The 23,528-nt window shown below is 43.6% G+C and overlaps 1 protein-coding gene across 1 annotated transcript in view; it reads left to right on the forward strand.

Annotated features, from left to right (window-relative positions):
• The window catches only part of LOC145776299 (uncharacterized), a 61,218-nt gene extending 43,122 nt beyond the window's left edge, over positions 1 to 18,096 (forward strand). The window contains exons 58-87 of the mRNA XM_082587701.1: positions 4 to 75; positions 433 to 557; positions 672 to 840; positions 929 to 1,113; positions 1,290 to 1,457; positions 1,776 to 2,016; positions 2,485 to 2,586; positions 3,091 to 3,164; positions 3,496 to 3,691; positions 4,286 to 4,533; positions 4,736 to 4,934; positions 5,632 to 5,732; positions 7,840 to 7,960; positions 8,579 to 8,710; positions 9,062 to 9,273; positions 9,630 to 9,813; positions 10,591 to 10,838; positions 10,973 to 11,027; positions 11,454 to 11,638; positions 12,150 to 12,245; positions 12,396 to 12,576; positions 12,977 to 13,017; positions 13,463 to 13,579; positions 13,750 to 13,857; positions 14,091 to 14,219; positions 14,456 to 14,495; positions 14,846 to 15,075; positions 15,302 to 15,418; positions 15,717 to 15,872; positions 16,150 to 18,096. Coding sequence (XP_082443827.1) covers positions 4 to 75; positions 433 to 557; positions 672 to 840; positions 929 to 1,113; positions 1,290 to 1,457; positions 1,776 to 2,016; positions 2,485 to 2,586; positions 3,091 to 3,164; positions 3,496 to 3,691; positions 4,286 to 4,533; positions 4,736 to 4,934; positions 5,632 to 5,732; positions 7,840 to 7,960; positions 8,579 to 8,710; positions 9,062 to 9,273; positions 9,630 to 9,813; positions 10,591 to 10,838; positions 10,973 to 11,027; positions 11,454 to 11,638; positions 12,150 to 12,245; positions 12,396 to 12,576; positions 12,977 to 13,017; positions 13,463 to 13,579; positions 13,750 to 13,857; positions 14,091 to 14,219; positions 14,456 to 14,495; positions 14,846 to 15,075; positions 15,302 to 15,418; positions 15,717 to 15,872; positions 16,150 to 16,911 — 4,994 coding nt within the window. The 3' untranslated portion in view covers positions 16,912 to 18,096. The remainder of the gene's footprint in view (positions 1 to 3; positions 76 to 432; positions 558 to 671; positions 841 to 928; positions 1,114 to 1,289; positions 1,458 to 1,775; positions 2,017 to 2,484; positions 2,587 to 3,090; positions 3,165 to 3,495; positions 3,692 to 4,285; positions 4,534 to 4,735; positions 4,935 to 5,631; positions 5,733 to 7,839; positions 7,961 to 8,578; positions 8,711 to 9,061; positions 9,274 to 9,629; positions 9,814 to 10,590; positions 10,839 to 10,972; positions 11,028 to 11,453; positions 11,639 to 12,149; positions 12,246 to 12,395; positions 12,577 to 12,976; positions 13,018 to 13,462; positions 13,580 to 13,749; positions 13,858 to 14,090; positions 14,220 to 14,455; positions 14,496 to 14,845; positions 15,076 to 15,301; positions 15,419 to 15,716; positions 15,873 to 16,149) is intronic.
• The last annotated feature ends 5,432 nt before the right edge of the window (positions 18,097 to 23,528 follow it).

Genomic DNA, 23,528 nt, shown 5'->3' on the forward strand with positions numbered 1-23,528 from the left:
CAGATACGTCACGCATTACTACGATTACGACATCACCCATCACGCTGGCGGGTTCATGCGAGTGCAGATGGACAGGTTGGTTTATTGTCGGGAAGGTTTCGTGCGGCAAAGTATCAACAACGATTTAGTTTCTTGTTGTGAACGGGAGAAATTGTCGATTCTATTTCGCCGGATCCGTGCCTCATCTTCCTCCACCTCAATGTATCCGACACCGGTTACTGCGCAATCTGCTCCTTTGTTGGGACTCACCTTTGCGCCCTCTTGCAGCAGCGATGGTGAGAGGCGCCTTCAATCTCCCAAACCGAAACTGAAGCTTCGGTGCCCACAGCTTGATAAATGAATAGATAATTAATATGTCACTAGAGGGGCTCCGATGTAATTGTGGGCCATATGTATTTCCATAATGTAATGACGTTTATGATCATGTTTCAGGTTACGTCAGCCGTGACTCGCCTATGCACGACAGTTTGGGTGACATTGAGAGTTGGACGACCTCTAGCGGTGATTACGGAGGGGTTTGCGCAGAAGGAACTACTGGATTTGACATCAGCTGCAGAGTGAGCGATGTTTTGTTTTTTTATAATTCTTTGAGCGATCGAAATATGGAAAACTCAATTGTAGTTTCAATGAAGTAACAATAGTTGGTCCCACTGATGCGAGTTGCTTTCCAGAGTGACGCAGGCGACATCCAATCGAACGTCGATTGCGAGTACCGGAAGCCAGTCAGATGTCTACACATAGAAGTGCCGCTCGATGAGGGACTGTGGTGTCATAATTACAGCGTCAGCGTCAAGTGCTGCAACCAACATTGCGGTCGGCTGGCCTCTCCTCCTCCCCGAGGTAAGCTAATTGAGGGGGTGTTGTTGCTATGTCATAGCATCCATGACGTCATCTGTTTTATGACCTACCACTCTCGTTATGCTTTCAGTGGTCAAGACTTGGCCGCTCTGCTCTGAGCTCTACGACCTTGTCTACGTCATCGACGTGTCCACTGACGATGACCTGTACCTACACCATGTCGCTGCTTTCCTCTATGACGTAACAAAGCGTTTTAAGTTATCGCCGGCGGCGTCCAGAGTTGGCGTGGTGCAGTATGGGGCAGACGGAGCTAGGGTGGGTACGGTTTGTTGATGACGTGCGACATGCATGGCGATAACGCTATCGCGCAATATCTTCCGTGTCATTGTTACAGAGTGATCCGAATCTAATCGTTCGTTTCCTGAGGCTGCATTCGATAGCAAAGCTGCTGATAATTGGATATTTCAATGTTGTCACTTGACCTTATTTAGATGCTAACAGAGTTTGTGAGCAACTACACAGCCATTGCCGCCTACCTGCACGAGATGAAACCGTCGCCAGTGGGCGCTAGTGATGTAGGAGCAGCGTTGAACATTGTCTTTAGTGACCTGGCCAGTTCCGCCCGCATCATCAATGACGATGGTGATTACGTCAACAAGGTGAGCCGGTGCTTCGAAGGAAGGGTCATTGTTGCGTGTAAAGGTTTGTTCCAGTTGGAATATGTCATGTCCGTCGCCAAGCACGGAAGTTTGTTCAGTTCTCTACAAGTTGTGCCATTTGAAACTTGGCTAACCTTCCTCCGATCGGTTTTTACTTTTAAGTAACGTCAGAAACATCTACACCGCTGATTGGCAGAACATGTTTCGCTAGAGGATGGAGCGAGCCTAGCATCCTCCTCTTGGTATAGCCCATCGATGAGTTGGTTGGAAACTCACAGGTTTACACCAACAAGTCCAACATGTTGGTTTCTCCATCAGGCGGTGATAGTGGTCGCGTACAGCCACAGCATGGGAGCGGTAGAGGGTACAGTGGCAGCACTGAACGACTTTTCTTTCAACTTTATCGCTGTTGGAATGGGAGGAGCGAGCGGAAACCTTTTGGAAAGGATGACGTCATATGGGGAGCGGGGAGTGTTCCAACCTCCATCTATTGAGGTCTTGAGGAGAGACATCCCGCAACAAATTGTGGAAGAAGTTCTATGCGACGAAGTGTGGGACGGTAAACCTTCTTAAGATCCATTGTTATTGTCAATTTGTTGTTGTTTCGTATGACGCTATAAGTCCAAGCAGCTTTCATTTGTCAATCCATGAGGACGTTGTTGCATTGATGGGCTGTGGGGTATGCTCCTTGAAGATAGATTTCTCGGAATTTCAATTTGAGCTGGTCTGTAGACTGATTTTGGGCGACGTTCACCGTCCTCATGGATTGTTATCGTCAACGATGACGTGACCACTTTGTGGTTTTGATCATGGTGAGTTGGTGACGTCACAATTGTTCTTCGAATTGATTTATTTTCTGTTCAAACCCACAAGAAATAAACAATCCCTGTAGAAGCAATCGGTGTCCTGGTTTCATGACACAGTGTACGTGGGAGTAATCCCGGAAAGTAAAAGAGAACGCCCAGTCTGCGGAACCTACTGTAGTGACCTTGCCCATTACAGAATTATTCTATTTCAACCCACGCAGGTCCTCCTTACGAGTATGAGTACGGCGAACCAGGGGTGCCACCAATCGAGGAAGATGGTCTAGCAAACGAGACCACCTCATTTGAAACCACTACACCATCAGGTTTGTAACATGTCTGGTTCTCTTTTTTTCAATTCTTCTTGCGTTTGATGCAACCGCAGGTCACGCTGTTATAGCCTATTCAGGCACAGCAGCCAATTAATTGTGTGTTCGTCGAGGGTTGTTAGATCCACAAATCTATCCTTGGGTCAGTATACAGGACATTGGTAGATAATGTGGTGTGCACTGTGCAGTCACAAAATCTGAGCCACCTGCACAAGATGGTGAGTCGGCGAGGCCCAATTGAAACATGTTGCCATTGGAACGACCCATCTCAGTTCACTTTTTTTTGCTATGGCAACGTGATCAGAGATGGAACCAAACACAGCCGTCTAAAGTAGCACATGACTAACCAATTTAATCCTCTTCTGGAGTGGTGTAGGATGCGAATTGGATCCGATGCTGTTCCGGGCAACTTTCTATCGCAACCTGCACCATCCCATGCAAACAGTGATCACGGATATGTTTGGTAACTTCAGTCAGTAACAATGTAGTTTACTTCAACAGCAACTGGCAGCTCTGAAACCCCACCCGCTGTTCAACAATGCTTCTTCTACAACGTCACTTCCAAGTCTACCACGGTGAGCTGAAGTTAGATCAGTAGCTTCAAATGGTGCATCTCAAGTGCACCATTTTACAGCGCACGTAACTCTGCTATGGTAATAGCCAGCATGTCTCCAATTGTTTGCTTGGTACAATGGTATTTTGTACCGGAAAGCGACACTAACCACAATGATCTGTACAATTTTGGTAGAGGTGATTTTTTTAACCATAGACACCTCGACAATGATCTGTTTCTTGCAACGCGCACGAACAATGGACTCTGGTTATGAAAGGTTGAGGTTGATCACAGGAACCAACTAGTGGACGTTTGAAGGAGAGATTATTTCAAACGCAACTTTATTGTTTCAGGTGCTTGAACCCCGGCAGGTAATATTTCCTGACAGCTCTGACCCATGTGCCTACTATGAGTGCACCTCCGAGGGGTCGTTATTGTTGCGCAACAAGCGGCTCATGTGCGACCAAGCAAAACGACCGTTATGCGACAATGGGTTTGAAGCTCAGCTTTATTATGACGCAAAATGCGGTTGCCAGTGGGAGTGCCAATGTGAGTGTAGACAGTGTGGTCATAAATTTTCAAAATATTTATAAATTTCTACGTTTGTGGCTGAATATATCCAAGCTGTCTCCAAGCATTTCATGTTTATTTTAGAGAATGCCATTCAACCGCAGTGGATTGCGTCATTCGTTCAAAGGAAATAGCCTACATGCAGGGATTCATAGTATAGGGATCGCCAACTCGGCTGGAAATCTGACAAGCGGAGTGTAAAAGTGTTGCCAAATATTTTTTAAATTTTTAGAAAAAATAATTTTTTGGCATTTTTAAAAAGTAGTGATTGCCCAAAGCTTGTCCGCTTATTTACGGGCAAGTTTTGGGCAACTACTACTTTAAAAATGCCAAGATGATATTTTTACTAAAAATTTAAAAAATATCTGGCAACACTTTTACACTCCGCTTGTCAGATTTCCAGCCGAGTTGGCGATCCCTATAGTATGAATCCCTGCCTACATGCAAAACATTAACACATATTATAAAGATCTTCAAAACATGTTTCTAAATTGAAAAATGAATAATCGTTGATGTACATTTCTATTGATTGCATAGGTCAGTAACTATAATGTAACATTTTGTCATTTACAGGTTACTGCTCTGTGTCGAGTCCTCCCTTGTATCGTTCATATGATGGGGGGTTGCTCACTTACCCCAGTACCCCCTCCTGCCAGTTCGTGCTCTCCCAATCTAGGCAAGACCTCATCATCGATTCGCACTTTCAAATCTTGCACTCTACCACGTCATGTGACAGCGATAAAGCGGAAGCGACGTCATGCTTGTCAAACGTCAACGTCATTCTCGGTGACGCGTCATATGAGTTGCGTCGTGACGTCACAGTGAGTACAACTAGCAGCATGACAACTTTACAACGGAACAAAAAGTTCAGTCGTATAGTTGCAGATGTTTTTACTGACTAAAGTGCCGGAGGAGCGCTTGAGTCCGACATACACATCGGCATTTATTTACGAAAGGATGAAAAGTTTCTCAACATATCGTCGCTCTACGTTTCTTGTACGTAACTAACTTCTGACGTTTCAGGCGACCCTCAATGGTTTTCCTCTCACTCTTCCCTACGATGACGAACAACTACGTCACAATCTGGTTGCCATAGGCACAATTACATTAGTGCTGACATCTTCCGACATTGGTCTAGTGGTGACGTACACACCGACACGTAATAGCTTGACAGTCACGTTGGCTGCCTATGTTTGGGACGGAAGAACGGAAGGGTTATGTGGTGAGTGGAAGTATGCTTAATAGGGGGCATGATTAGTGGGAGGGTATCAAGTGAGGACCGCTGTGAGGGGCGCGGTAAGTGAGGGGCGTGGTGAGTGAGAGACGTGGTGAGTGGTATGCGTGGTGAGTGAGGGGCGTGATGAGTGATGGGTGTGGTGAGTAAGGGGCGTGGTGATTGATGGGCGTGGTGAGTGAGGGGCGTGGTGATTGATGGGCGTGGTGAGTGAGAGGCGAGGTGTGCGTGGTGAGTAATGGGCGTGGTGGGTGATGGGTACGGTGAGTGAGGGGTGTGGTGAGTGAGGGCGTGGTGAGTGAGGGGCGTGGTGAGTGAGGGGCGTGACCAGTGATGGGCCAGGTGAGTGATGGGTACGGTGAGTGAGAGGCGTAGTAAGTGAGCGGTGTGGTGAGTGAGAGGCGTGGTGAGTGAGGAGCGCGATAAGTGAGAGGCGTGGTAAATAGCCAGAGAAATGGTCATCATTACACAACATACTTTGTTCTCAGCTATGTAATTCATGATAATAATAAAAATGCAACTTCTGTCGCTTCTTAAATTAGTTCTCTCTATACTCATTTCAACCTTCAAGCCGTTCCTTGCAATGGCCTTTTTTTCCGAATGCCGAAATCATCAACATGTGAACATTCATTCCTACAAGAGGTTAAATCGGTTACTTTCAAAAGCTTTCATCGCTTTGTTCCAGGAAATTGTAATCGGAACAAGTCAGACGACATGGTACTGAGGAGTGGAGAGATCTTCCATGATCCCATAGAGTTCGCTTACAACTGGACATTCTCATCGGATGTAAGATCAATGTATGAGTTATTGCTTCTGCAACTGCGAGCGGCAGATTAGGCTTCAATTTTTTAATGTGTTTTGCTGTTGCGACAGAATTAAGGATGCTGGTTACTTGCTATGCTGCTGGACCTACCGCAGCAGCACTTTGTGAGATGGAGAATCTGTAGAAGCTCAATATATTGCTGTAAAATGGCGACTGTTATCTCACTCGTGGTGAACATGCTTCAGTTTAACTTAAAACTTGCGAGTAGAATGTTGCACATAACTCGAAGCTGCAAGTTTTTGTCTGACTCTCTTCAGGAGCTGCTGTCAAAATAAAATAAACATTGGTTGAGGCCATCAACATTTGCGTGGACTCCCTTTATAATGGAAGCCTCACACCACCTCCCTGTCCAAAAAATGTTTCTATTGAGCTGATGCTTTTATCAGCATCCTCGGTCGAGTTCAGCTTTAATTCTACCACGTACAAGCAAACCGATGGCGTCGCTATGGGCTCACTCCTTGGACCAGCTCAAGCCAACATTTTCGTTGATTTTCATGAAAGCAGACTATCCATTAATAAACCGAATCCTCACATATACTTTCGATATGTTGATGACACCTTTGCCATTTTTGACAATGCCAAATCCTGCAATCTTTTCCAGCATCAGCTGAATGCACTCCATACTGCATTAAAATAATTCACATACATAAAGGAAACAAACAGGACCTTACCCTTCTTAAATGTTCTTGTCGAAGCTTCTCCCACAGTTTTTTTTTCACTTCTGTTCACCGAAAACTCACTATCACTGGCCAATACGTACGTTGGAACTCATTGGCTCCCAACAAACGTAAAATAAACCTTATTTCCACTTTGACACACAGAGCACTTAACATCTGTTTCAAATGTAAACTAAATTCTAAAGTGGATAAAATTTAATCGATTATAAAGCAAAATGGCAACCCTGACCACGTCGTAAACACCGCAATCACTAAAACTATCAGCCAACATCGGGCCCACAAAAGTTTCCAGTTGACATGAAACTGCCGTGGCTGGGCTCTGCTTCCAAACAGTTTGAAAATCACATTTTTAAAACCGTCAACCAATGTTTCTTTGCCGTCAAATCACGTATATTCTTCACCACCAAAGAATCGTTCCAGCAACAAGACTGCTTGCCTACCATAAATTTTAGTAACGTAATTTACCAATTTAAGCGCCACTGTGAGAGTCGGCATAAGCAACCCTATCGGTAACCCTACGTAGGCCGCACGTCACAACGTTACACGTCACAACGTCACACGTCACAACATCACAACGTCACAATGTCTGGAGGAACGAATCAAACATGTCTCGAAAATAATTAGAGAAGGAAACAATACAACCAGAACCCAACCACATCACACATGCAAAACTGTAAAAGACAAAAACATGTTTAGTGCAATTGGACAACATCTGCTGGATAACGAAGAATGTGCTTTGAACTTTAAGACTATAATTGTTTCCAATTCTTGCTAAAGGCCGTTCCTCTTTCCACCTTGTAGCACTGAAAGCAATCTTTATAAAAACTCTCGATCCAGTTTTACGCCACCAAAAGGAATCCGTTTATGCCTTTAAATTTCTTTCATTAATTTGAATTTTTCTGATTAGCCAAATTTACATTTTGTTTTTCTTCTGCTGTAAATACTTCGATCACCACATTTAAATTTATTTTATTCTGACGTCAGCTCCTGAAGAAAGTCAAACGAAAACTTGCAGCTTCGAGCTATGTGCAACCTTCTACTTGCAATTTTCAAGTTTTGTACAAACCGATCAACTCCTCAAGTTTAACTTGCTAGGCCAAAATATCACCATATCTCAACTTGCTGGCCCTGTATTTGCGGAATAACCGACTTTCTATTGAAACTATTTGAAGAATGTGCTTCGGACACTGCGGTGTGGATAAACTCGCTCACCTCTGCCCAGGGTGTCATGTTGGAAAGTTGCTGAAGGAAAGGCGGCCGAAAGGAACTGGCCACCTTGCTCTCGTTAGTGCTGAAGCCTTAGTAGAATGATCTTTATTTCCCGATGCTTGATACAAAGTATGGGACTCACCTTTACTGTAGCTGCTTAGTGACATTATTTGTTCCTCTCCAGGACTCTCAAGCCTGCCAACCACCAACTTTCAGCCAATCATGTGTGAGTACGCCTGATGTCTTGTGTGACATCATAACTGAAGGAGCGGAGTTCGAAGAGTGCCGCCGACTTGTTGACTATAGTGAGTATTCTCCAAGGATTTGGGAGCGTTTGTGTAGTAACCATTGCTCCTCCCATATCTACAGCTTCCTCAGCCTCTCACACTGCACCGGTTTGGGCTTCGGCGCAATTGCAACAAACTTTCAAAATACTAAATGTTCATTGCAATTTCATTGGAAGGTTGATGACGGAAAGCTGTGCTATAATCCTCATCGCGAATCGTTTAAGTGTAAAGCTATTACTTATTAAGGAGGATTGCTGGCATTATGGATGCAGCCGGTCCAGATATCGTTTTTCAAAAAATTTGTTTTCCCAATTACTCCAAAAAAATAAACAAACTAATTAGTTTTCTGGTAGTCGCTAACTAATTAGTTTTCTTGGGCACTTCTGCCACACATGGCACCTCCGTTACACGTCACAGTAAAGCTGAGTTTATGATTCTTCTAAATACTTTATCTCATCTGCTGTTGATTGGAAACATTCTGCACTATCAGGCGTGACGTCCTAAGGTCTCTCTCAATCCTAAACCTTAATGTTACTTCATCAACAAACACGTTCCTTGTTGCATTCCTCGTCGTGTTGGAATGATCCTGATGCCAATGCTTGTTAAAATATTGATGGAGGAACCACCTCATTACAGATAGCTACTTCTCCGAGTGTAACCGGCACACTTGCCTTGGAAACTACACAGCATGCGACTCGTTAGCTGCGTTTGCAGATGCGTGTAGACACGCTGGCGTGTGTGTTGACTGGAGGAATTTGACTCTATGTCGTGAGTAGTTTGTTTATACTTTTCAGACACTTTAATTGACAATTGCCATCGTGTTTGTAGCAAGATGTAGAAAACACGAACCCATCGGGCAGAAAGATTTAGTCGCGGATATGAATTGACTGGTACATTCCAACGGAAGATTAATTATCAGCGCCAAGTATCACAACCAGCCAGACCCTTCAGTGGGGTTGAAGTGGATAATGTATATGCCGTTTGGTCTTTGAGAAAAGTCGGAGACTGGCTTTTTCCCTTTTTCAGTCTGAATCTTTATCCCTTGGTGTAAATCTTAATACGTTGACAAATTTAAGATGATAACTACTCAATAACATTTCACTACTTGTGCTTTGCCAGATGTCCCGTGTTCAGAAGGTTACGTGTTCGAATCTTGCCGCCAACCTCCGTTTGAGCGAACCTGTCAGGAAGAGAGTACTTACTCCTCCAGCGAGATGTTCGAAGGATGTTTCCTCCACTGCTCCTCAGATCAAGTGGAGATTGGAGGAAGATGTCAAAGCCATCTCTCCTGCTCTCATTGTTATGATACAGAGACAATGACTTTTGTCGAGGTTTGTCGTGTGATTGCCCGACAATTGACGTACATTGTTTGACATCTCGAGCGCAGATTTATGACGTCAGAAACGCTAGACGCGTTAGTTAATTCGCAAAGTTTATATTCTTGCTTGTCCGTGGTAAAGTTGTATGGAAAGAAACGTATTTGATCTAAACAAAATGAGACTGTGCCGCGAAAGATTTGAACCACTACAAAGGATTTCCATCTTGGCGAAACTACGAACGAAGGTTCGCCTGGTTTGTTGCCATGCACGAGAAAATTTCTACAAAATTTTCTGTTTCCCGTTCATCACCATCCCTCATACCAACACATGAAAGTTGTTTCAGTTACAACATTATTACATTCACACAGGCTGGATCAGCGTGGGTACCAAGCAGCAACGTATGCAGCGTCTGTTCTTGTGATGCTGTGACGCTTGAAATCCAATGCGCAGTCAGGAAGTGCGCAAACGTCTCTCTATCCCCCACGTGCGGAGAATGTTCAAGCCTGCGCATCAGAGAAGGAAGCGACCCCTGCTGTCCGGTGTATGATTGTGGTAAGTCCATCGACAAATCATTTTCTTTGTGTTGCAAAGTTGTCCTGGACAATGTTACCACATAACAAAGAACAATGTGGCGTTGCTTGTAAAGACAACATTTAAGAAGTACAAAGTTAAACTAGAACGATATAACAACTTGTTTTATGAAAATTTTCGAAAATGCTTTTGCTGAGAAAGAATATTTGAAAACAAATATTTGGAATCCGCTAATGTTACTTAGCTTTACGTGATTGTGATACAACAGTAATTCTCTAACAAAGCTCTTTTGTTGACAATGGAACACACGTTGTTCGCCCCCATAGCTCAGTTGGTCAGTACGTGACTTCGTGAACAAAAAAGCTTCAAGATCAAGCGGCTCTATGGTTCGACTCTCGGGGTGTGCGTTTGAGCAACGCATTTCAAGGGCTGCTCTCCATTCAGCGGCACCTAGTGAATGGAATAATTCCCCGGCAACAACACTTCAACAATTGGAAAACTTTACTCTGACAATCTCAGTGACCGGCCCTGCGTCAAGAGCCTCGCTCGTCAAGAGCCCATACAAGTATGCGAAACTACCAGGAATAACCAATCAAGGCTTTGTCAGTCCGAGGATAAGGATTTAAAACTAAACCTTGTCGTACTTTGTGTGCTTTAGCATTGCGTTCTGTCGCGCGATGTGTAGCCGCGTTGAGCGTTTGGGAATCTTTTAATTTATTTACATCGCTTGATGTCGCCAGAACATGGCGCGATGTGCCTGTGACGTTTTATGAACCATCTGATTTGGTGGATTTCCAGCTTGCGACTACAGCAACTGCTCCTCCATCCTCCCTCCGGTGTGCCCTGATGGAAGGATGCCTCTTCGTGACCTTACAATAGAAGGATGCAAGCCAGTGTACGAGTGCCGGTGCTTCCCCGATCAATGCCCCACCCTTGATACAGCCTGCCCCTCTCCTCGCCACCCTGAAGCTATAGCAACATCATGCTGTGACGTGTTGACTTGTGAATGCCTGGAATGCAATTCGACGACAAAGATTTGCGGGATGGTAAGTTCGTGTTGTGTTTGTTCTAATTTCACAGGGGACCTGAGTTCGATCCATGCCAAGCATCTCATGCGTCGTCATGGCCGCAGTCGTATACGTAACAACGCTCGTCATAATCAACTTGTTATTCATTGCAGGGTTTCGTGGAGAGGTCAGAGATCGACTCGTGCAATTGCACCACCCAGTGGTGTGGTAAGTTATCGCCGCAGCGTCACAATGTACGTTCATATGACACAAAAGTAACATCAATAATATTCGGCTGCAATCAAAATATTGGATAAGTTTCCCCAACGCAAATAGCATAACTCTTCGTCTATTTTATTGAGGATTTTTCATCGATAAAAATCTTCCGCGGATATTTGCTTCTCAAAAATATAAAGGAAAATGTTCTCTTGTTGCTTCAGATTTGTTTGTGCTCCTGGAAGGTTGGACATTATTGTGCGGACTAAATTCACAGCACGATAATTTTGTTGTATTCTCATGCCAACAAATATCTGCCTTGTGTGTTGCGATCTACCTGAATGAGAATTTGAACTAACCACCTATCGATCGCCCACTCGTAGGGTTGGACTGAACACACAGGAATGAAATCTTCCAAATTCATTGATGACGTTTCAGAGCGTCTTCCTGTGTGTGTGGTGTCGGATGACAACAAGATGGTGATAAGGGGTCCCCAAGAGGAGTGGATTTCCTCCTTGCAACCCTGCCAACGATGTCATTGCCAGGCGGTGATGCAACAAGGCGTGGTGACGTACGAGCCTGCGTGTGATGACATCTCTACGTCATGCCATCCCTGTGACGTCGTAAGTTGAATCGACAACCATTTGTGTGCATCTGATCATCTACCTCCAACACTTCGACCTCTTCCAGGTTTTTGTAGCCGCTCCATAGCCATATGACACAGTGCCACCCCATGCCTAGCCATCTACTTGGTCTGATGCAGACTATCCCTATGCCTGGAAGGGACCTAACCGACCTGGTAAAGAGTTCCACCAATGACTTGTCTGGGATGGCCATCTTGTTTAGTTTTGCCGTATCCAGGCTTACACCTGGTGGTTGATGATTTAAATTAAGTGGACGGGAAGGCAAGGAAGCCAATCTTCGTGTCCACCTTCAGGCATGCCTTTAAGTGTCCTGCCACACACACAGCCGCATGCTCGAGCGGTGTCGAACCGGCGCCCTTTCGATTGCCGTTCCAGGGCTCTCACCACTCGGCTATGCAGCCGACAAGGTCATGTTGTGAACACACGAGACCAACTCGCTGCATTTCAATTTTTTAAAGAGGAAATTATGTGTATTTCATGTCACTTTTAGGGCTACCGATCTGATCCGGTGGAAGGCCAGTGTTGCCCTAGGTGCGTGCTTGATACGTGCATCACGCTGGAAGGCGCCAACCGTACTTATCACCGGGTGAGTGTCAATCGTATTTCGATTTAAGTTGGTTATAGTTATAAATAAATATTTAACTGGTTGTTTGTTATAGTTTGTCATCAGCAGGGTTGCCAGTCTTTCGAAGGGTGGAAGAGCACTAATATAGTTCTTCAAACGTTTTCAATTTAGATTGGTGAAACTTGGCCGCTCACAATGGACTACTGTCGCAACTCTACATGCGTTTCCGTTGATGGGATACCCGTTGCTATGGAGATACCCTCTTCTTGCCCAGTCCCATCCGCCTCCAACTGTGGGGTGGGCTACAAAATGGTTTGCCCCAACATCGGTTGTTGTGTGACGTGCATATGTGGTAAGAGATAGTATTGGTTAAAATATTTTTAAAACAAACTAATCATTGAGCGTTGTATTGCCAGCTCACTTTGTACTACGAAACCCTTTGTAGATTAAATGGGTTCTAATATTTGACAAAGTTATCGCTGACGATAGTACCGAAGCGTAGACAAAGCGAGACTTGTTCGTGTGTGGAAAGCATTGTTCTGTCACATGCGAGCATTTGTCGCATCAGAGCGGCTCTCTTGCGCTTGCTAACTCAACACGCTCGTACAAGCTACGATGACGCAATGGTCTAGGAAGGTCTGTCCCTCGCATGGTGGAGCGTGGCAATCTTCAAACATGATTGTTCTTTACTTCGACCATTATTCACAAGACTGGTGAACCATAGTTAAGCTTATACAAGTTTTATGTTGCAGAGCGCGACACCGTGTGTGTGATGAACGGCACAAGCAAGCAGGTAGTTGTCCTCATTTTGTTCCCTCAGTTTGTTGCGTTCTTTGCCGTGCATTTCTTCAATCAGCCTTTTTGTTAAAACTATGATGATGACGTAAGCACACTGCGTTAGTGTATTGTCCAGATTGAAGTTGGGTGTGAACCACCAGCCGCACTAGGGTTGATAATTGATCGAATCTTGTCCCTCTGAGGTTTTGAACCAACTACAGTCGACTCCGCTTAATTCGGACACCGGATAACCCGGACACCGGATAACCCGGACAACCGCTTTAAAAGCTTTAACAGTGAGCGGAACCAAAGCGTCCGAATTAAGGGAGTCGACTGTACTTGGATTCAATCTACGAGCTTGACTCTACATCTCTTTGCGCTGTTTTTATGAATCGATAAATTGATCAAAGAACTACATGTGATGCTTTAATGATTCTACGGTTCATTCTCTTCCTCTACAGATCTCATCCACGTGGAGTGTTGATACTTGCACAACCTGCACCTGCTCTCATGACGTAGGCGACGATGGATTCAACACGGCTCAGTGCAATACCACACGATGCCGCCCTTGTCCTGATGTAAGTAAAGCATTTGAGGTCGCTGTCGTCATGTACTTTCCTATCACGTGACTCAGTTGCTTATTAAGTTCCCTTCCTCCATCTCCACTGGCATTGTTATGTCTTGTTTAATATACAGTTATTTACGAGAGTTCAAACAGATTATTTCTAAATTATGCTTTTCATGACAGGGCCATAAGAGGGAGCTAGACCACCTGACCTGCTGTGGGAAGTGCCGGCCCACCATGTGTGACCTCACCAACCTCCTCAGTGGAAGCAATACCAGGAAGCAGATCCAGGTGAGTTTGTTACTTATCTTGCCCCTCAACGGTTGATCGCGGTCGATGTCGTTCGTTGCTTTCCAATGTTCAAATCTTGTAGCTTCCACATCACGTGGTCTGGCGCGCGACGCTGGCAGCGAAATCATGTTTTAATATGAACGAGGAAAGATGTACCAACTCACTCTACCACGCATCCAACAAGATAAATTTCATTACTTTCTATCCCTACTTAAACATGAGATCCTCCACAGATTGGGGACACGGAGAGACACAAATGCCTCATCTACCAGTGCATCAGATCTGATGGTGGATTTGCAGTAACTGTGAAGACCCATCAAGATTGCAAGGCGATCAACATATCGGACTGCTTGAACAAGAAGGTCAGTATCATTCCGCGCACTGTCCACTTCCATGCGGTTTAACAACTATTGCGTGGCCATCAACAGACTCCTCCTGATGATGCAGCTCCTCCTGGTGTTGTTGTATCTGTGAATCTTAATATTAAATTTTTGTAAATGAATTTATCGTCTCCTCTAGCGAATTCGATCCACGAATTGCGCATCCGTAAAGATGACCCTGTGCACGAGAACGGACTAACTCCTCTTTCTCTTTGCAGGGAACTGTCGTCTACGACCAGTACGGATGCTGCGCTGAGTGTAAGTCCATGCGAGAGTCTGTTGACTACGTCACCTAAATACGTAGTATCGTCTAGTGATCATATCCTCTATGGAAGATCTCAGAAACCACCGAAGTCTTGTCTCAATCTGTTTGTGGCCGACCCAGTGGGAAGTGGCGCGCATGTGCCTTCAAAGCTTTAAGCTTCAAAAGAGACACACGCGTTTGCCCGAGAAAGTATGACGTGGTAGCAACCAGGTGATGTAACTTAGGTCAACACATCAGTCGTCCTGGGGGACAGACGATAGTTTGTTGTTGATGATGTTTCTCTAACTCCACAAATGCTGATCAATTTCTTCGTTGGTAAACCACGTGACCTCCACTTTCTCAGGTCGGATGGCGATGGAGAGTTGCCAGGTGGCCATTTCTGCCCCCAAGCAGTACACTATTGAAACTTGCACCACCCTCTCTCCCGTTCAACTTCCCTACTGCTTGGGTCACTGCCCCAGTGGGGGGCATTATCATGACGTCACTGGTCATTACGTACGCTACTGCTCCTGTTGCCACGCGACAAGCTACTACAATGCAACTTTCAATGCGACCTGTGCGGATGGAGAGACAGTAAGTTTTTACCGTGGAGTGGCTTACCAGCGCTATGCTAAGATACGTCAAATCCGTTCAAGGCAGTTTTCATTGAGTGACGTCATAACAACATACATGAGCTGTTGACGTAAGCAAGGTGTTGAGGTCATGACAGGGTTGATGATGTATCTGTGTTCCCGCGAACGTTGCCTGGAATTGTAAGAGCGTCTTTTGTCGCGAAATAAATGATGATTCTCATCCGCAGTCTCTTCTCACGTTCCGGATGATAACATCCTGCCAGTGCCAACGTAGCTCCACTTGCGAGGCGTGGACCAGAGTGCCCGAGTTCGATTCCCGCCACCAACAAACCGGGAAAAATCTGGTGAGTTTCCATGAAATTATTGTGCTGTCAACATTATGACGATGACAAGGCAATGTGACGTATCTATGTCGTCACAAGTTTCAGCAAGGAACTTCCATTTATGTGGCGTCACCTTCGTGTTTACTAAAATGCCGATACTGGTTACTTGAGGTGGCTATGGAGCAAGTAGCATTGATTCGTTTGTTTTTGATATTATTTCAATAGCTACATGTTTTAACCTACGTCATACTAGTTTTATGACGTATAACTGACGTGGAATCTTACAAGGCACGGAACAATACAACTTCCTCCTTTTCAGAATGGTGAGACAATTGTTATCTCTCTGCGAGATGATGAGCGCCACCAAGTGCGCATCATTGAGATAAAGAACTCACCAGCAGATAGCGCAAACAAGACGAACGATTCTGTTGCTCGGGCATTGGGAAGGTTTGGGTTGCCAAACACAAACATCAAAGTAAATTTTGCCTTACACACTAGCTAAGCTTGTTCATTTGCTTCAATCTAACGCTTTTTACTCAAATTAGGATGCATATGGTTATCTCTCACAGTTGTTTCATGTTATTTAGAGCGTATCTTTTGTTTTCGTCATAATGGTGTACGTGCCTATTTCCTGATAAGGGCAAAGATTTTTTTATAAAAAACGTTTTAACTTTTTTTTTAGCCTATCACTTCATTGTGTAATGTTTATTGTAAAAATATTGCTCTTCCAAAGATGCGTCATTGTGTTTCAGGTTGTGAAAGTCAATGTTTCCAATTCCGATGTTGAAGATGCTCTCATGAGAGCAATCGATGGAGCCTTTTCGGTTGTTGATGTTGGAAACACTGTTCAGTTTAACGATCAAAGTAATGTTTCTACAGCTACCGCGGATGAATATTTTGCCTCAAATGAAATTGAAGATGACGAAGTGGCTGCAACTGAAAGTGGGATTCGTGTTGATGCGGAAATTAAAAATTTTACCAAAATTGACAAAGCGGGAAAGAAAAATGTGACAGGAACTGGAAATGTGACAATAACTGAAAACTTGATAGGAACTGAAAATACAAGTGAAGCTAATATCTTGAAGGAAAATGAAAATGTGAAAAGAATTGAAAGTTTCACAAAAAGTAATCATTTATCAGGAAATGATCCAACAGGAACTAATCCAACAGGAACTATTCCATCAGGAACTATTCCAACAGGAACTAATTCAACAGGAACTGACTCAACAGGAACTGATGACATTGAAGGAACTGATGAGACGCAAAGTGGAAGTGGTGCAGGTACTAGTGACCAAACAGGAGCTGGTAATGAAACCGGAACTGGCGACGATTCCGGAACTTATGATTTTGAAGGAACTGTCGCAACGCAAAATGGAAGTGGTGCAGGTACTAGTGACCAAACAGGAGCTGGTGATGAAACTGGAACTGGCGACGATTCAGAAAACTCGTATGAACCAGACCCAGTCTATCCACGGGAGGACTACAACTTCGGCATATATAAGGAGCAAGAATAAAAATTTAGATGAATCGGTGCTTTTTCGGTTTGTCTAAACCGCTTGGCATCTGGCAACACTGCTGCACCATAACAAGATGTTGACTGTTGTATGGTTCAGCCCACATCCGATACGTCGCTTGAAGAAATGATTCCTATTAAAATGCGCAACGTACTTGGCACGGAACGCCGCATTTGCACCAATGCTTTGATATAATAAAATAAAAATAATTAAAAATATTCTGCAGCCTATATTATTGAGCTGGCAGCTGAGCAGATCAAATATTTGATCTCGTTGGGATGTATTTCTGGGTTAAATGTTAAACATACCGGAAATCTTGTTTCTCAACTTTACTGTCTGGTCCCCTAACAACCCACAACATGGTCTCAGCTTTTATGGAACTGCACATCGAGCCGCGTGTTGAATGCCCACACCACACGGTACCACAAATGCAACTACAACTTCACGGCTCCAGTTGAGAAGCCTTGTTTAGATCTACTGTAGTCAGTGGAGTTGGCCAGCCCTAGATAGGTCTCCGCTGAATAATGAAAATATCGATAAATACAAAAAGTCAAACTTACAGTACATTTGAAATGTAACACAAAATAAAATTATTAAAAAAAAGTTGAAACAAAGACTATATGATCTCGCCATGAACGCTGGATGGTTTTCATGGATGCTCTATTATTATCGATGACGTCATCGAGTTTTGTTTGAATGAGCTTACTGTGGTATGAGGTCAGCTCCTAACAAAATTGAAATTTCTTCATCACAACAATATCGATAAACGGCCTTTCAAGGACTAATAAAAACTGTTATTGGAAGTTAACAATTTAAGGTTGTATAACAACTGGTTGATTCGTTTATGAAGTGGATCTGAAAGCAAAGGAGCCGATCTTTGTGCAGTTCAAATCCTTCACTAAATCCATAGTTTGTTTCCAATATGTGTCGAATTCATGTTTCATGGAAACAAATTGCATTCATTTCCTTGCAAGAAACAAAATTTCATTTTTTCTCAGGAATTTTCGTTTCGACAATTTCTACCAAGTCTGTTGAGCTAAAACCGAACCTTGCTGACGTCACACCGTGGTTTCGTTACAGCGACCGATGAGGTCATTACGTGATAGGAACATCGTTTCGTTTAAGTCTGAACATGTTTTCGTGTTATGTCGCGATGAAACCGAATGAACAAACGACATTTGCATTCGTGCCACCAGCTCAGGTTGTAACGATTTATCCTCATTTACAATTGTCGCATTCACAATGTGTCACAATGAGTAGTCGCGGTGCACAGAGCAGGGATTGAAGCTTTCGAAAGTAGATTTATGAAAAGTGATGGGTAGACAGGAGAACATAGAATGCTCATGCAATGTTCTCAACAAAAAGTTCGATGTTGCCATAATTCAGTTTGAACCCAAAGACAACCCTAACCCTAATCTTGAGATTGAAAGAATTAGAAACAAATTAGTCAAGCGATTTATTCGTTTGCATAGCAGACTATTTGTCAGCCGTAACACATGCGTTAGTTCAATCGTTTAGTACTGGTCAAAACTGTACTCATACGCAGTTTAGTAACAGGCCTTAGTGGGGAATTCCCGTATAATTTATGACGCCAAGATTAATGACGTCAGTAGTTTTTGGTTGTTTACAATATTTTATTTATCTTTTCTAGCGACGGCACCGTTGCAATGTTTTATTCTGGTGACAATCTACGTAGGACTTTACGCCAATTACAAGTCTTCATCTTCGTTCTATCCCGCGAAGGCGATAGAATTGTTACGTATGCATTATAGCTGAGTCAGGAAATACTTTATTAGGTTTTGCGATTTAGTCGGGATAGTTTGATGCGATAGAGTAAAAAAAACTTAGCGAAAAAACTTTCTAATTTAAAAATATTGTGATTTAGCGTCGTGGCCACTTTCCTGTGGTTCTGCTACTACTGCAGAGTTGCCAGGTGCACGCAGAGCAAATATCGGAGAGTGGAATCGTGTTGTGGCTTGGTTGGCCAACGGACATCACTTGTAGTGTTACAAAAATGAGTCAGTTGCCAAAATCAAAACAAATATTTTCATTTAACTGCGTTCAGTCAAATTAACTATTCCGGTGATTTGAAGGCGACAAAAGCATCACTCAGTGATTGTATGGAACCTACATAGATTTATTAGAAATACAAAATTATAAAAAACTAGGCCGGCTGAGTCATGTGCTACCTTAAGCTTCATGCGAGGTGCAATCGTCGGGTACAACACTGAAAAATAAAAGGAAGCAGGAAAAAGTTGAAATGCCACCAACTGATGGAAAGCAATCAAGTAAAAGCGTAAAATATAAAATCCAAAATTGTTTACCGGTAAAAAATAGCGAACAATTTATTAGAAATATGATTGAAGTAGTTCTGAGCAGGAACAACAGTTGACATGGCTAGCAACAAACTCGATACGTGCATATTGCATCCTTACTTGAAAGACAGGACATATCCGGAAGCATGTAAATATTTTTAGCCATGTAGCTCGCCTTTCCCGGTTGGCAGGCATCAAACATCTACTGAGAATACGTCATCACGGCTTCATCTCATCGCGAAGTTGAACAAACGATTATTGAGGGCTCTCGGATGTGGCTATTCCTCTTCGACACGCAACTGCATGTGTAGACACCGAGCTCGCAAAGTTTTTGTGTGGGAGAACTTTCTAAGAACTGAAATGCTGTTCAAAGAACTTCCGTTTTGATCAGAACCGGTAGAGAACTTCTACCACGTTGAAATATCGTTATCAAGGACCAATCATGCTGAAGTCTGTGGAAAGATCGAACCAGCAACGAAACCAACACAACTAGAGGGAAACACAACGCCATGACGTCATGTGCTGATAGTTTGCTTATTGTCGCTCTACTACAGGCTCGGTGGCTTAGTGGTTGAATCGATAGACATGGGTTCGATGTCCTATTGGGTCATACCGAAGACTTGTTAAAAATGGTACTGAATTTAATTCCTGCTTGGCACTGAGCAATGGAATGGAATCGGGTAATAATGTACTCAGTTGCGCCTCCATACGGCTGTATTGACACAGTCTGCTTTGTAAAGCGCTGAGAAGATGAATACAGTATCGTATAATAGTATACAGTATGTGCTGTATCCTGGCTGTATCCATTCTGCGGTGGATACAGCGCTATATAAAAAGTAAAAACCAGCATTATTATTATTAGCAATGGTGGTTTTGTTTCAATTGTGTGGGCTATCCTATTTACGATATCATCAAAATATTACCCAAATAATCCTCACTGCATCATGCAAGAAAGAAAACAATTGATACCATGTTAAGAGTCTTCGGTATGACCCGACCTGGAATCGATCTTATGTCTACCAGCTCCAGAGCTGAAGGCGGTAACCACCGAGATGGTAAACGAGTGGCGTTGGAGCCAGAGTGGCGTTGGAGCCACAGTGTCGTTGTTCCAACCAAGTGACTTAGGCGTAGCACTAGAGCCAAAGGTCAGAACCACTAAGCTGGTCATGTTGCGTGCCTTCGATAAAAAGCAACTTTGAAAACTGAAACAAACGATCAAAATAAAGCAATCGCTTTCTCAATTTTCTTATGATGCATCATTCCAATCGAGAAGGGTCTTTTTTATGACGTTGTTTCACTGTCGACCAACGCCAATACAACGCTTAAAGATAACTTGTCAGCTGATTGTATGCGCGATCTACGGCGTTCATTTTGTTACTTTTGACAAGGTCATATTGAACAGTTTGGCAACTTCATTGATTTTCAAGGACAATTTCCTGACATAATATAACGCAGCAACAAAAGAGAACTTGTAAAACTTCGACACTTTTTGTGGAAACCATGCGGGCGACATATTGTCATCTTTACATCACCAGAACATCACTTGATGTTAAAACTACTTAAAGCATTACGATGTTGGTGGAAATTGACCTGATGCATCAGTTGCATGTTCCCAGCCATGAGTCGTTGCTTGGAACATCATTGGCTGTAACCTCACAGCCAAGCGAGCCTTGTATGCGCCAGGGAGTCTGCAGCATTTAGAGATGAAAGTGATGATGAAAGGTTAATGTTAATCTATTTGAAGAACAGAGTTGCTTGATCAGCTAAAGCAAATTGACTAGAAGAAATAACATCGTCGTTAAAAAATCCTTGTACTTAGGCACTCATTTCTTACGCGAGAACGCTTTAACGTTGGCGTTTTGTCACTTCTACTTTTTTCCAGACCCCTACTAATGTTATGGCAAGTAATATTGTGTTTTTTGCTTTGATGATCGCAAATAAAAACACGATGATGATGGTGACGGTGACGGTGATGAAGAGTTTCTTGTGATCAAATGTTGAGTTTAAGTGAAGTTCCATCCTGGTCCATAACAGCCATGACTAGGGTACAATGTACATTGTTCGTTCAAACGACGATTGTTGGACCAAGTTCAGTTTGTTTTCATTTCTGACCATCGCAACGAAAAATAATAGCCTATATGCCAAACATGGCAGAGGTCTAGCAAAAAGTAGAAGCGACAAAACGCCGATGTTATAGCGTGCATGATACCAAAGCAGAATAATCAGTTTGAAATATAGCACGGTCGCAATACGTCGCGAGTGATGCTGAGCAGCAAACTTGTGTTAGTGAGTGTTGAGGGGTTCTCGGTTCGACACCTACAGAGAGCACTTGGTGGATTGGCAAGTCACAAATGACGTGCTTGAAGGTGGATATGAAGACTGACAACACAATGAGGGAACTTCGTCTGTCATGTCAACAATGTGTGATCTGCTTGAGTGTGGTGGAGTACAAACGTTTTTTGAGACGTTTTTCGTCACTACTGAATAAATATTCCAGACCACGAGATGTCGCTTTCACTGATGACGTCACCACGAAAGTATCTCTTGTGAGTCACTGCTCGGCGCGAAAGCTGTCCGAGTGCCAACGGGAAGAACTTCGTTCTCATACATTGTGTGAATGAGCAGCAATCAGTGCAGTTCGTATGAGGAGAATTCTATTCGCTACATTGAATTATGAAAGAAAAATCTAGCTTTTGTTGAGCTTGGGGTTGCGTTGTTTTATTGGAAGTGTCTCGTGGGTTTTGGCTTCAAATTCTTCTTGACAATTTCGAATTATTTTGAATGGATTCAATCACAAGGCGCTTCAAACAAAACAAGGCAACCCCAGCTCAACAAGCAACTACTCGCTGAAAAGACATCTTTCCTGCTGAATTTGTATTAAGTCTATTTTTAAATTCACAAATATCTGTTTTGCTTAATTTGGTTGGTTTGCAGAAACGTTCGAGGTTGCTTTGTCCTCAATAACATTGTTAGATATTTGATGTGCAGCATAGATAAGTAGGATATTTAGAATAACCAGGTTCTTCAGTTGTTACTTTTGCTTTTAGAAGTTGCACACTGTGCTGATGTACTTACCTTGTTGTGATGTAATAAGTAAAGCGTCGTGATCATCTTCAATTGTCTTGCATCAGCCCTGTGATGAATGAGGATTATATGTCGTCACGAAGGTCATCTGATGGAGTTATTGCTACCCCCAGTGGGATAAAGAAGGCGAGCAATGCCTTGATGCAAGTCTTCCAAGGTCGGAAGTTGGAAGGTGGTCGCCAAAGGAGGTCTTCCTCTTCGTCGATGAAAGAGAAGAAGCAAAGCAACAAATCCACAAAGCGATTGATGGATAGGACGCCCGAGCACGAAGTGGTGGGGCGTCTTGGTTCTCAAAGAGACGATACTTTTGAAGGGATTAACAGAAAGTGTCATCACAACACTTGGAGTGCGAGGAAGTTGTCTCAACCAAGAAGATCCCAGAATCAAAGAAGTTCCAACCTTCCGCCTTATTCCACTTCCTCCAGCCAAAGCAAGAAAGAGGTAAACGCTGGTGTGGAAAGAAAGGAAAGGGGACCACATGTCAATCATCTCAGCTCAACTCCCGCGTCTTTTGTTGGTTTGTTTACGTCACCAAGCATAGACAATTCAGACTTCATTGAGATTGTTAGTTCGCCATCCAGCGACCATGAAGACCTTTTTGGGTCAGACGTCCAATCCGTGGATTGTGATGTAATAAGCGCTAAGAACACCGATAGTCAGAGTACATCACACGAATTGTGCATCTCTCAGCGCTCTTCGCTCTCTCTCTTGCCATCCAGTTCTCAGCATCCTTCCTTAAGCAAAGATTGGGCATCCTCCGAATGTATTTGCAATGTCTCTTCCAAGTCTCTTCGCCGTAGTCCTGTCTTCCTGGAGGTTGCAGACGTGCATCAGCAGGAGCGCATCACGCGGACGGTGTCGACACGATCGGATGGGGCGCGCGACGCACGATCTCATTGTGATGACGAAGATCGAGGAGCCCGAGCTACAACGCCGATGAGAAATCGAGGTGAGGAAAGTTCTTCCACTGAATGATGTGGAGTTGAATGCTATTTTTCGCCTCCGCTAGATGGCTTCACAAGCAGGGTTTAATGAATTGAACAGCCAACCAGCTACTGTCCTTCCAGGTTCAAAGAGGCATTCCGATTGTTTTCGTAAATGTTACAAAGTTTTACCGGTACCTTGCTCGTAAATTGCACTTAATGGTGCAAAAATATTTGAAGGCTTCAAGATACTTTTGTGTTGCAAAAGTTTTTTTGTCAAGATTTAGAAACTTTT

The sequence above is a fragment of the Aplidium turbinatum genome, chromosome 8 (assembly GCF_918807975.1).
Source record: "Aplidium turbinatum chromosome 8, kaAplTurb1.1, whole genome shotgun sequence".
Classification (NCBI taxonomy): Eukaryota; Metazoa; Chordata; class Ascidiacea; order Aplousobranchia; family Polyclinidae; genus Aplidium; species Aplidium turbinatum.